General features: G+C 40.0%; 1 protein-coding gene across 1 annotated transcript in view; it reads left to right on the top strand.

The window, feature by feature from the left end:
• Nucleotides 1-9,239, top strand: part of LOC119725693 (putative uncharacterized protein DDB_G0271606) — a 60,408-nt gene extending 51,169 nt beyond the window's left edge. The window contains 7 exon segments of the mRNA XM_038197218.1: nucleotides 1,423-1,608; nucleotides 2,231-2,454; nucleotides 3,278-3,407; nucleotides 4,242-4,355; nucleotides 5,110-5,267; nucleotides 5,695-5,953; nucleotides 6,726-9,239. Of these exon segments, the coding sequence (XP_038053146.1) occupies nucleotides 1,423-1,608; nucleotides 2,231-2,454; nucleotides 3,278-3,407; nucleotides 4,242-4,355; nucleotides 5,110-5,267; nucleotides 5,695-5,953; nucleotides 6,726-6,920 (1,266 nt within the window). The 3' untranslated portion in view covers nucleotides 6,921-9,239.
• The last annotated feature ends 3,481 nt before the right edge of the window (nucleotides 9,240-12,720 follow it).

Genomic DNA, 12,720 nt, shown 5'->3' with positions numbered 1-12,720 from the left:
TTTCTTGTCGGTCGGTTTTGGAGGACGTTGCGTTGTATCTGTGACAGGGCTTGAGTGGCGGGTACCACTTTACCTCCGAGATGATGAAAGAGTGAAGTACGACTAAGCTTACTTGTCGTCTGAAGTGATTTTCGCTGCTGGACTGACACACAAGACTGAATTGCCGGAGCATTGGCTTCAACAATTTGGTCTTTCAAATGTACTAAACTGATCTGAGTTCTCGTGGGAGTGTTACAAGCTTACCAGGCAGGATTCAAACTTCGACCAGCAAACCAGAGGAGTTGGTTCAACTAATGAATGACCCACTTTCAATGACCTAGTTGGAAGACAGTGCCTTGAATCGAATGGAGCAGTTTATTTCTTCACAGTTGTTATCAGAAGTTTGTCATCCTTGCTGCTAGGTTCTGACTGGGACAATTGCATCAGATCTTTTCTGCCAAAAGGAGTTTTTGGAGATGTAGCTGGAGTCGATGGATATTTTGTACTATAAGGATGAATAGTTATATTTAGTGATTCAATGGATGTTTTCTGCCGGAAGAATTTTGTGGTGTTGAAGCAAGCAGTTCAGTAGATATTTCCAGCCGTAAGGAGTTTGTGGATTTGCAGCGACGATTCGATGGATTTTGTTAACTTTCCAGCGAGTAGAGTCAGACGTGTCTGTGTCATGATCCAGCAGAGAATCTGTGTGTGTCTCTTCGGAGAGATTTACGTCGGCATTCACATGGTATACAACCGGGGACCGAGTCCAATTTGGGGACCTGCTAAGCACAGAAAGTATCCGCTTAGCATAAATGGGTCACTGGCCAAAATATCATGGGATGCATATTGCCTGTGACTGGTTCCCAACGGATTTCTGTTTAGCATATAAATTTAGCTAATCTGTATTATCTGCTGCACTGTTCCATGAAGTTGGGCTCTGATTTGAAATAAATTTGAAGTCAATATTTCTTCTGCTCAGAGAGAGCGTACCTTCAATCTTGTGGGCGGATCTTCCCATGAAAAAAATGTTCATTGTTCCTTTGGAATCTCGTTGTATTTTTGTACAAGATTTGTTTGGCTCTGGTCTAAAATGACTTTGAAGTCAATATTTCTTCTGCTCAGAGAGAGCATACATGTACGTTTACCTCGTGGATGGATGTTGCCATTATAGAAATGTTACGGTCCCTTTTGAATTTCATTGTATTTCATTTCATCTACAAGATTTGTTGAAAGCCTTATCAAATCCCACGTTTAGTCTGTAGTGCTGCTGTAAAAATAACGTTCAGTGTTTGCGCAATACATTTTGCTGAAGTGATATTTTTACACTCACATATTAAACTAGTAATAGTAGTGAGAGAAAGTTACTTAAATTTATCAAAGAAAGCGTTTTTTGAATGAATTTTTGAGGTAACACGTGAATGTTTTTGTTCTGTATTTTCCCAGCAAAAACATGGAACGGTCCCAGGTGCGATCAAGCCCAGCCCCTCCCTCATCACAATGGGACGGTCCAAGAAGCCATCGTCGTCGGAGAGTGACTTAGAGAACTATGCTGCGGAGAATGTGAATCGCCATAAGAAGGGCATCTTTAGAAAGAAGATCCCGCTGTCACAGATGCTGTCATTTACTAAGGTATGATATCGTGCTAGGCTATCCCATAGACTTAGCCTATAGTGTTTGCCCGTGGTGCTTAACCATGGTTTTATCCCATGGTTCTGTCCTGTGATACTGTCATATGATCTTAGGATGTGGTCATTTACTAAGGTCCGTTGTAGTGCCAAGGTGTACCATAGAATTGGCCGATGGGCTCCGTGCACAAGTACCCCTTCAACGGCCAGAAAAGGAGAGTTGGGGGAGACCTAGACTGGTTCCCGGTCCATCCACTGTGTATTTCGAATGATCCAAAGTTATTGGGGGGGGGGGGCGGAGATTAGTCTGGGAGACCATTGCAAGTTAAATTTGAATGTATTTGCGTGCTGAGGTCAAGTATGGCTGCTGTGAATCCGTCTCATAATTGGCTCGATTCTCCTCTTTGAAGCAAAAATAAGCACCATGTGGTTGTTACTGGTGTGGTGACAATCTGCTGAAAGGCAGTCAATCGTGTACGTTTGAAATTTGCCATGACAGGGCTATCTCCAGTATCACACGACCTCGATACCAAAGTGTTAAGAAACCCACGTTGTTCATTATCATTTGCATTTTACCATTCAAGTGCTAAACTCGTCCCTTTCATTTGGACCCAACTGCTATCCAGGACCCAATCAGGAAGCCCATGCTCCTAACCCGCGACAAGGTCGTCAAGAAGGAAGCAGTGGAAGTCTTCAAGCTGATCCAGTGCTACATGGGTGACCGAGTCATCAAGAACCTGACCCATGAGTCCGTCTCTCTTGACCTGGTTCGGAGGGGATGGACGGTGGAAGGTGTACGGGACGAGATGTATATACAAGTCTGTCGTCAGACCACGGCCAACTACTATGAGTAAGTCTTAGTTGGAAATTCGCTAACAACTGAAAATATTGTCTGAAAATGTAGCAGACCATGCATTAGCTTACCAGCTAAAATGTCATTTGATGCACGTTACTTTTAAAGGGAAGATACAACATTTGCAAACATCAAAAAACAAAATGATCAAATTACCATGAAATTCTTTACTGGACTTTTGGGAATGACAGTCTAAAGCATCCCGTACAATCACGGCTCCTGGTGTGCTGACATTTTAAGTAGAGTGGTAATTTTGTATCAATTTCCAACGTCAGTGTAACAATATTTGCTTTAACATACTATTCCTCCAAATCCATTTATTTCTGAAAATTACAGCAAAAGCAAAAGATGTACATTCCCTTTAACTGGTTGTCTGTAGACAAATTTGCCTGGCTACTTTGTACAGGAAACCTGTTGTGTTTCCTTTTTCAAAAAATTCCACGCAGTATTCTTGAACAAATCTAGCCCGTCTGAAACAAATGCGCTTCAACGTATTAGACTCAACCAAAAGATACACACACTATAGGTTGCCCGTAAAGTTTTATAATGTACGTGCACTGAGTTTGTAACAGGCCTATTCGGTAAATGCAGACGTACGTGTCAGACACTTTAATGAGCTGCTGTTGGAAAAGTGAATGTGATACATCACTAATAATGTGACATCTAATGAGTAGAAAACAATTACAGACCACACTAAGGTACCACCACCTTAACGACCTTGTTCATCATGTGGTCGGACGTACGCAGAGAATTGGATTTTTACAAAATTGCCCAACAGTGTCTAATAAGATATTCATTCCTTTTTTTTTGTAATTTGCAGTGACAGTTTACGTCGTGGCTGGGAACTGATGGCCATATTCCTGAACTTCTTTCCTCCCTCCATCCGCTTCTTCTCCTATCTGGAGGGCTACATCTACAAGCATCTCACTGGAGACTTTGATACGAGACAGGTACGACAAACAAGACAGTAGGGTCAATTCAAGCTGGTTCATGCTCGGCGCTAAAGCAAACGCGAGTGGGAGTTTGTGACGTTATGGCAAATGCTCACACTGTGAATTCCGAAAAGTTTAACATAATGTTCGGTGTTGCTGAATGTTTAAGGGGAGTTTGTGGCCTAGTGGTTAGGGTTCGTGACTCATGATCAGAGGGTCCGGGGGTTCAAATCCAGCCGCTGGTCATACATTGTGTCCTTGGGCAAGGCACTTCACCCCCACTTGCCCCTCTCCACCCAGGAGTATAAATTGGTACCGGCATTAGCTGGGGAGTAATCCTGTGATGGACTAGCATCCCATCCAGGGGGAGTAGAAATATTCTCAGTCGTTTCATGCTACTGAAACCGGAGATAAACGCCGGCCTGATGAGCCACATTGGCTTGGGACAGACTTTACATACTCGGCACTAAAGCCAATTTGAGTGGGAGTTTGTGACGTTATGGCAAATACTCACACTGAGAATTCCGAAAAGTTGAACATTATGTTCGGTATAAGTGAATGTTTGGTATAGCGGTGTTCAGAATAGCGACGTTTCACTGTAAGTGGTTTGATTTCGTCTTGTTTAATTTTTTTGTGGGGGGGGGGGGGGTATCTGGAGCTGGCAGCCCCACTACCCATGCTACTCCCCAGAGTACTGTTAAAAAGGTTGCTAGTTTTAGTTGGTCCTTTATAGATAGCCTTCAAAGATAACAAAGACTTGCTTTATTAACAGCATCCTCTGTAATAACTGAGAGATTTCTGAGTTATGTAAGGACTTCCTGACAATTCTGACTTCACTTTCTATGTCTGCAGGTTCCTGTGCGACAGTACGCTGATCACTGCTACAAGAAGCTAGAGAGGATAGCACAGACCGGCGCTAGGAAAGGCGTCAAGAAAATCACCCTTGAAGAAATCAATCTTGCCAAAGTAGGTGTCTCAATTCTAGTTCTTCAACTGAGTAAAAGCTATTCATAAGATGGAACCTTGCTTCGAGTTGATGTAAATCAATAGGTTTTGCCCTTCACAGATGTGTAAACACTTTTTACTCGGTGTGTTACCTCCTGAGTGAAAGTTGGAAAAAATCACCCGGGTGGGACTCGAACCCACCACCTCCTGTTTTCTAGTGCAGTTGTCTGATGACTGAGTGTACAGTGTTTATAAGTCGATGAAGGGCAAAATCTATTGATTAATTAAAATTTGTTGGGAGAGAATGCAAATTGATCAGAAATTAACCCCAAAACCCTGTAGAACCTTGTAAAATCTCAATTTCGCATTCTGCGCTTAAAGGTAGAGTCCATCATTTGCAGCTATCCAAAAAGAAACTGACAAAACTATTGTTGAAAAGCATACTTGGTTTAAAGATAGTAATGGCACTAAACTCCCTGTGAAATTATTCTTTCTGGCAAGCTGTCATTTTGAAGAAAACAATGAAAGAAGGCCATTTCCAAAGATGCGCCTAAAGACACATTTTTGGAAATTTCTGTTAGTAATTGGTTTTAATTCGTCGACTGGTACCCGGAAGCGTTGACATGACGCATACGCAAACGCGGTTGCTACAATTTGTCTGTTCAGTTTGGGTACTCAAACTTTCCCTCGTCCAGCACTAGAGGGCAGCAAACCTATTTTCTGTGCAAAGAATTCCTTGTCTTAAACTTGTCTTGGTTTTTCTTCTCAACTGTAGAACTCCGTCTTTCACCCTTCCCTGTTTGGGAACACCTTGGATGACGTCATGGAGCTACAGAAGGAACGCTTCCCAGATCGCGAACTGCCGTGGATCGCCGTCGTGTTGGCCGAGGAGGTCCTTCGATTGGAGGGAGAGAAGGTCGAGGGGATATTCAGGTTAGAGCGCCCTCTAGGGTTGAGTTTTGGAATCATAATTCAGTCGCAAGTCAGTTGCAAGTTGGTCGCAAGTCAGTTGCAAGTCAATCGCTAGTCAGTCACAAGTCAGTCACAAGTCAGTCACAAGTCAGTCACAAGTCAATCACTAGTCAATCTCAAGTCAGTCGCAAGTCAGTCGCAAGCCAGTCGCAAGTCAGGTTAGAGTCCTCTTGTAGGCTGAGTTTGTAGAGCAGTATATTCTCATTTAAATTTTATAAATAAATTGTTTTAACAATTGTTAAACTTGTTCAGCTACTTCAGTACCATGTTTTATCAGAATCTTTCTTTTAGCATTAGAAACTGCCAGAATCAAAACATGTTACTAATAATATTGTGGTCATTCTAGTCAGCAGGTATTTACTTGTCACGTTTGTTTCAATTTCCACAGAGTTCCCGGTGACATCGATGAGGTCAACGTCCTCAAGGTCAAATGCGACCAGTGGATCATGCCGCAGTGCGATGACGCCAACATCCCAGCATCCCTCCTCAAACTCTGGTACCGTGACCTGTACGATCCCCTCATACCCATGGAGTTCTACGAGCGTTGTATCCAGTTCTGTAACGACGCGCAGGCCGCACTGACCATCGTACAAGAACTGCCTGAGCTGAATCGGCTGGTGCTCTGCCACTTCATTAAGTTCTTGCAGGTTAGTTGGTACCCTGCTCGTGCTTCTCCTAGTCATTATCGATAGAGGGAGCCGCCTGATTTTAAAAAAAAAAAAAAAAAAAAATCGGCTATAATTACAAAAAAATCTATTTATATAAATCTGGAATTAAAAATAAGGTTTCTAAAAATGCAATTTTAAATCGGAACTTTAAGAAGTTTTGAAAAGTTGTGCAAAGAAATTGACTGGAGTAGGGTTTGAACTTGCGACCTCCAGATTGCTGTTCTGGTGCTCTACTAACTCGGCTATCCAGCCCTATGTATGTGGTTCCCCACTTGGTCAGTGTCTTTGTTCAAGGGGCGCTAGTCAGAAGCCATAAACCCATATATGCCATGTAGCCAGGGATCACGCCCAAAGTCACATGCGGACCAAGGTTATTAGATTATGCTTGTGACCATGATGACAGCAAAAAGTTTTCATCAATGGACAAGTTCAAACTCTTTGACCAGCAGATGTCTTTTTTTAAAAGGCTCTTTTGCGGTTTGCTTTTGTGTCTCTTATGAATGCAAAGATCCAACCTGACTTATTTTTCTGGCCACAAAAATTTCAAAATTTTTAAAGTAATTCCATAACTAAACATGGGCAGATTTTTTTCAATCAATGTTTCATTTAAAAGATTAACACTTTTGTATTGGTACTTGTACTAAAATAGAAATTTGAAAAGAAAGAGTTTTTCGCAGTGTACCTTGAATATTATGAAAGGATGAGCAACTGTAAGATTTTGTTGACACTCTTGACTTCTTTCTCCCACCAGATCTTTGCTCAAGAAGAGAACGTCGTCAAGACCAAGATGGACATCAACAACCTGGCCATGGTCATGGCTCCCAACTGCCTGCGCTGTGCCTCCGATAATCCCCAAGTCATCTTTGAGAACACGCGTAAGGAGATGTCATTTATGCGTCTACTCATCACAAACCTAGACACCACGTTCCTGGCCGGTGTTATATAAACCTCTCTTTCCCCGATCTTTGATTGAAGAAAGTGTGAGTTCCGTACACATTTTTTAAAGGTGTAAATCTTGTAGAAGGTTTCTTCGGAAAGTTTGAAGATGGCTGTTGGGTTTCATTGAGAGTTTTGCAACAGAGCACGTATTCTAGCTCAAGAGATCCATAGACTCCAACACCACGTTCTCGGCCATGGTGCATGGTATTGAGAAAAGGGCGCCCTCTTGTGATCCGTTCCGGAAAATCATTTCAGCCAATGTCACACTCCGGATAAGTGAAATAAATTACCGTCAAGTTGAGTGCCGTAAAGTTAAAAAGTGTGAATAAATCTGGTTGAGCAAAGAGAAAATTCCACAAGTACTTGAACCTTCTTTGATGTTATTTAAAAAAAAAAACCAAAACAGCTTAATTCTTCAAATTTATTTTTAAGAATTTGAATTTAAACGGAAAGAAAACTTAATTTGCCACCAAAGGCGTGCATATTTGACAAGAAAGGAGCTATAAGTAAAATTTCTCTGGGCAGAACACTGGACCAGCTATCCATGAGTACAAGGTTCAAGTTCTGTTACGGTCTGGCTCTCTTTGCTTAATCTCGTTCTGCACAAAAGACGGCTGTATCATACTAAACATTTGTAATAAATTACGGTGTGTAATATATTAAGCAAACAACCCTCATTCAATTGTGTACATTTTTTTTTGCAACAGAACAGCAGACGTGGGTTCAAATTTGCAAAAGTGTTGGGCCCAAGATTCTAATATTCTTACGAGCTCACAGTACCTACAAAGCATGTAACGAAAAGCACAAAATATTTCCCTGTATTCAGAAAGAAAATAAGCTACAGTGTTCACCAATTATGGAAATTAATGGTAAAGAGAACTGTGATTTCTAATTTGATAACAATTTTAATGCCTCAGTGCAGGTGGATCTTTCAAACAGGTCACATAATGTCCAGCTGGTTACATCACGTATCCTCTGCACAAGGATAAACGACTTCCACAAATTTCTGGTTAGAGGCGTGATATGGCACTTGGATCTCATGCATGCGTGTGCCCCAGACTCGGCGCACGACTGCAGTCTTTCAGTGGTCAAATTTCTGTCAGGACGCCAGCTGTAGGCGATCATGGCACGTGCATTGTTCTACATGTTCTATGCGTTATTCTGTGCGCGGACGCGGCATATCACGCATGTAGACAATCTGTTCCGTACATTTGGTACACAATTTCAGATGAGTCGTTTACCCTTGTGTAGAGGATCCGTGGTTACATTCACTTACTCATTGGATGCAAGAGAACTTCTTTAAGTGGCATGAGGAGCCACTGAGGGTGTGCTTGAGTAGCTCACACGGATCGACTCCGGTAAAGGCAGATGGGTTAATCAATTGCTCAAACGTGGCCATCATTATCCTCACGTGACCTACGTAGCCGACACCGTAGCCACTGACAAAACGCCCTTTTTGAACCAAGTCTTACTTTCAGATTTACTGCTTTGTAGCCAATCGTAAAAAGTAACGACGTCTGGCTGGAATTAGCGGCCTCTAAAGTTGCAACGAGCTCAGAAAATAGTGATCTTGGGGTCCACTTCAGATTCCGCTGTCCTGCCACCGTATTTGTCAGTTTCTTGAAACGAACAATGCATGTGTGTGTCGTACTTCCACCACTGACTCTGCCTCACGAGCAGAATCTGTGGTGGCTGACCTGGGTTAACCCCGAGAATGTCGTCAGAGCTAATAGAACGGCACAGGGCTGACCCGAGTCGACCCGGGTCATCTAATCAAACGCAGCCTAAGTCTAAGAAAGGAAAAATGCCTGAATTTGAAACTTTAGACTGTTTGTACTTCTAGCATGTTATATAACTCAACTTTGTATCCTAAGTAAAAAAATAATAATAAAAAAATCAACTTGTGTATAAATGATTGGATCACTACATATTGTTATAAATAGTTGAAGTTATGTGAATTGTACAAAGGTCTGTAGAGCAGATGGTAGCCATTTTCTTTTTGGTCAAACTGGTTAGCGTTTTATAACTTGAGTTAGTCAAGCATGGCATTGTTTGTGGATTAAAAATATAAAACCAGTTTACAAAATTTAAACCGGTTTAAAAAATTTAAATCGGTTTACAAAATTTAAACCGGTTTAAAAAATTTAAATCGGTTTACAAAATTTAAACCAGTTTAAAAAACTTAAACTGGTTTAAAAAATTTTCAACTGGTTTAAGCACGGTTTAGAGGGAGTTAGCTGCCTTTCAACCAGATTACCATTGTTTAATGCTCAACTGTAACGGTTAACAACGAACCCTCACTTTTGAAAAAGTTTAAAGAAAGGTACACACACAAAAAAAAAATCATTTTTTTCCCAAAATTGTCAAATTCTACTTGCAGCCACAAATTGCTACGTCTACCACAACTAAGTGAAATATAGGGGTGTATTTATGAATATTTAAATTAAAAAAAAAAAGCTTGGGTTTTACTTGGGTTAATTTGGGCCAGTAAATAGACCTACATGTATATGAGATAAATGGTGGTACATTTGCATATTACATCTTTAAGGTATGATTGAGATGAGGTTCGGGCATCCCTACTATAAAACTGGGAAAGAGTTCCCTACTGGGCCACCACTCATATTCCCAAATATGACCTGAAAAGTACCAACAGTTGTAAATCTGATGAAGAAACACTATTTAAGGAGTGCAAAAATTCTGAAAATACTTTAACTTTTTTTTGTCATGGCCCATAGACTTAGTGCAGGAGGTCTGAGTGGTGGCCAAGTATGGAATTCTTTCCTAAAACGGAGATTTGGGCTAACTGTGTGTGTTCACATTTTTTTATATTGTGTATATTAAATGAGGGTATTTATTATTTAGTTATGAAAGAGGGAGTGGCGAACAAAAACGAGGAGGGCTCAACTCAAATGGGGAGGGGCTAAGCCTCGTCCGCCACCATGTCCACTCTCAGCGGAATGATAGAAAATGAACAAGTCCAAGCCAGATCAAACTCAGTGTAAATAGAAGTTTTGTATTTTTTTTTGGGGGGGGGGGGGGACTTGGCTTGTTTCCCAATCATTAAAATAATTGTATATTCATGATAATTTTTTTTTAAAAACTAAGTTGGGAGCTTTCCATTCTGCCTTAACTTGGTTTAGCTGTAGCTAATCTGGTTTAGTATTGTCAAACCAGTTTGTGTAAGCAATACATGTACTGTTTAAGAAGCGCAGTGTGATTGCATCAGTTGCTCTACATTTTCCGTTCGACATTCTAACATTTTGGAATTACTGCAGTTCATTGCCATTGCGCATTTCCTGAATAAAATTATGATTTCCGTCGACAGTGTTTGAAATAGTCAAAGAAAAAATACTAAACTTTTTAAAAGTCTGAGAATTCATGACATTGCTTGATAGGATTCACCAGAATAGAGTTTTGCAAGGAAATAAACGTATTTTGTTGGCAAAAAAAGAAATGCGTTCCATTAGCGGATCCAGAGGGGATGCAGCTGGTGCATGCCCCCTCCTATTTTTTTTTTTTTTTTTAGGAGGTATGTCTTGTTTCCCCCCCCCCCCCCTTTCTTTTCCTGTCAACTTGTTATTTAATCACGTCAAAGACAGACATTGTCACCCACATAGCAAATATATGTTTGGGTTTTGCCTCCGTTTATGACCCCCCCCCCCCCCCCTTTCGGCAAATGTTGGATCTCCCAATGTGTTCAGACCCATAACTGTTGGTATGGTTTCTAATTTCTATTTAAAAAACAAAAATTAACGCATTTCACCTGAAACGGATTGTGTAAACGAAAAACGTTTGGAAATTTTGCCCCTTTTTTAATGCATTATTGTCAATTTTCTTAACCTTGAAAATGTGGTAATCAAGATACAAATATTTGCATAACAATCCATTTATTCATGAATATTCATATTCTACTTCACCAAATGCATGAAATTATGTAACTAGAAACAATGAATGTTGTATTTCTTGTATCACTGAATAGCCTTGCAATATATCTGTCACCTTTTTATTAGTGCAAAGTACTTGTACATGTTCAAATCATGCATATGCATGTTGAATATGTTAATTATGCAAATTATTTTGAAATTATAAACTTTAAAAAAGGGTGTAATGTCATTGTTTGTACGGCTTTGGTTTTCAGGAACTTTCACTGTTAATTGTAATGGGCACTGTACCCGTACTTAAATTGTATACCTTTTTTTATATAAAAAAGTGGAAAACAGGCTGACTTTCATATGATAAAGGGACGATTAAGGACCCTTGTATTCAAAGTTGTTTAGTGGTTAAAGTTTAAAACAAACATGGCAGTAATATGCAGAGTACCAGTCAATAAAAAGTCTGTGTTGTAATGTTTGGGAACCAACCTGATTTGCACATCCAACTGGTATCCTGATATAGCAGAAATGGGCTATAAAAGCTGGTAACCAAAAGCATGTTTTATAGTGAAATGTTACTTATTAGTGATTTATTATTTTATAAAAGGGTTTATCATGGAAGCAAAATAAGATGTTTTATTTGCAAGTTTTTTTTCCAAGTTCAGAAATGTAGAAAGTGTAGTCAACACTCCAGTAATGTATGAAAATTGTTGATTAATAAATTATCAATAAGTTATCAAAGTTGATGCTGGCTCCTGTGTTTCAGTGCATTCAGAGTTTTTGGAGTAAGTTGCTGTGCAGAGAATCATCAGAAATTTCGACTTCTCAGGATTGTGCTTTCAGTTTCAGGTAAGTATCTAACTTCCTTCAATTATTTTAGAAGACATTTTGGACAAAGTTAATGAAGCAGATAACACTGAAAATATTGTGCCAAGACCACACATACTGGTTTAATATAGAAAGACAACGTGTTAAAAATACAGGCACTGTATGGAAAGAAAATTGTAACCACACAAACAAAATTAAATTGTGCCATTTATGAGAAACTAATCCAATTGGCTATCAGCTTCGGTCCAAAAATTCAGCCACGGGTATCAAATGATCGAAAGGAGCAATGCCCACAGCGATTTTTGGCAAGGTATGCACATCTAGAGTTGGAAAATGTGTTATAGCTTTGTGGTGTGAGTGGTGGCAGTTTTTGGGTGTTATCACTTTTTTAATTTTTTTCAAAATGGCCGCCAATATGCTTCTTATCGGATTAATTATGTGTGGTAGCAAGCACGTTTTGGCCGCCATTTTAAAAAAAAAGTGATAGCACCCAAAAAGCTGCAACTGCTGCAATGCTTTCACATATTTTCCAACTACAAAGGTGCATACCTTGCCAAAAAATCACAAAGAGCATTATTCCCCTCATTTGATACCGACCAAACCCCCAGGCTGATGGCCTATAATGGTAGTTTCGAAAACGAAGACCCCTAATACAAAGACCAAAGACTCACTCGAAAACATAAGCCCACTCGAAAACAGACTGTTTTCGAGTGGGTTTTCTTTTTCGAGTGGGTCTTCGGTCTTCGTTTTAGGGGTCTTCGTTTTCGGTGACTGCAATGATCTATCAGATATGGGTCATTCAATAAAATTGGGTCCACTTCTGTCCCTGTTACATCGAACATTTATGATGTTGTAATTCTGGATACACTCCTGAATGTATTCTTGCTCCAAGAGTGATTATGTGACGCAAACGACGTACCCAACAAATGAAACATTTAGTAATACTTTGAAGTAAATTTTAAAGCTATAGTCCATCATTTGCAGCCATCCGAAAAAGTAACTGGCGTATTATTGTTGAAAAACATACTTGGTTGAAAAATAGTAAGTGGACTAAACTCCCTGTGAAATTAATCTTTCTGGCAAGCTATCATTTAGAAGTAATCAACG

Source organism: Patiria miniata, unplaced genomic scaffold (genome assembly GCF_015706575.1).
Source record: "Patiria miniata isolate m_02_andy unplaced genomic scaffold, ASM1570657v1 HiC_scaffold_19, whole genome shotgun sequence".
NCBI lineage: Eukaryota > Metazoa > Echinodermata > Asteroidea > Valvatida > Asterinidae > Patiria > Patiria miniata.
The sequence above is the reverse complement of the archived record's forward strand: the minus strand, read 5'-3'. Positions and strand labels throughout refer to the sequence as shown.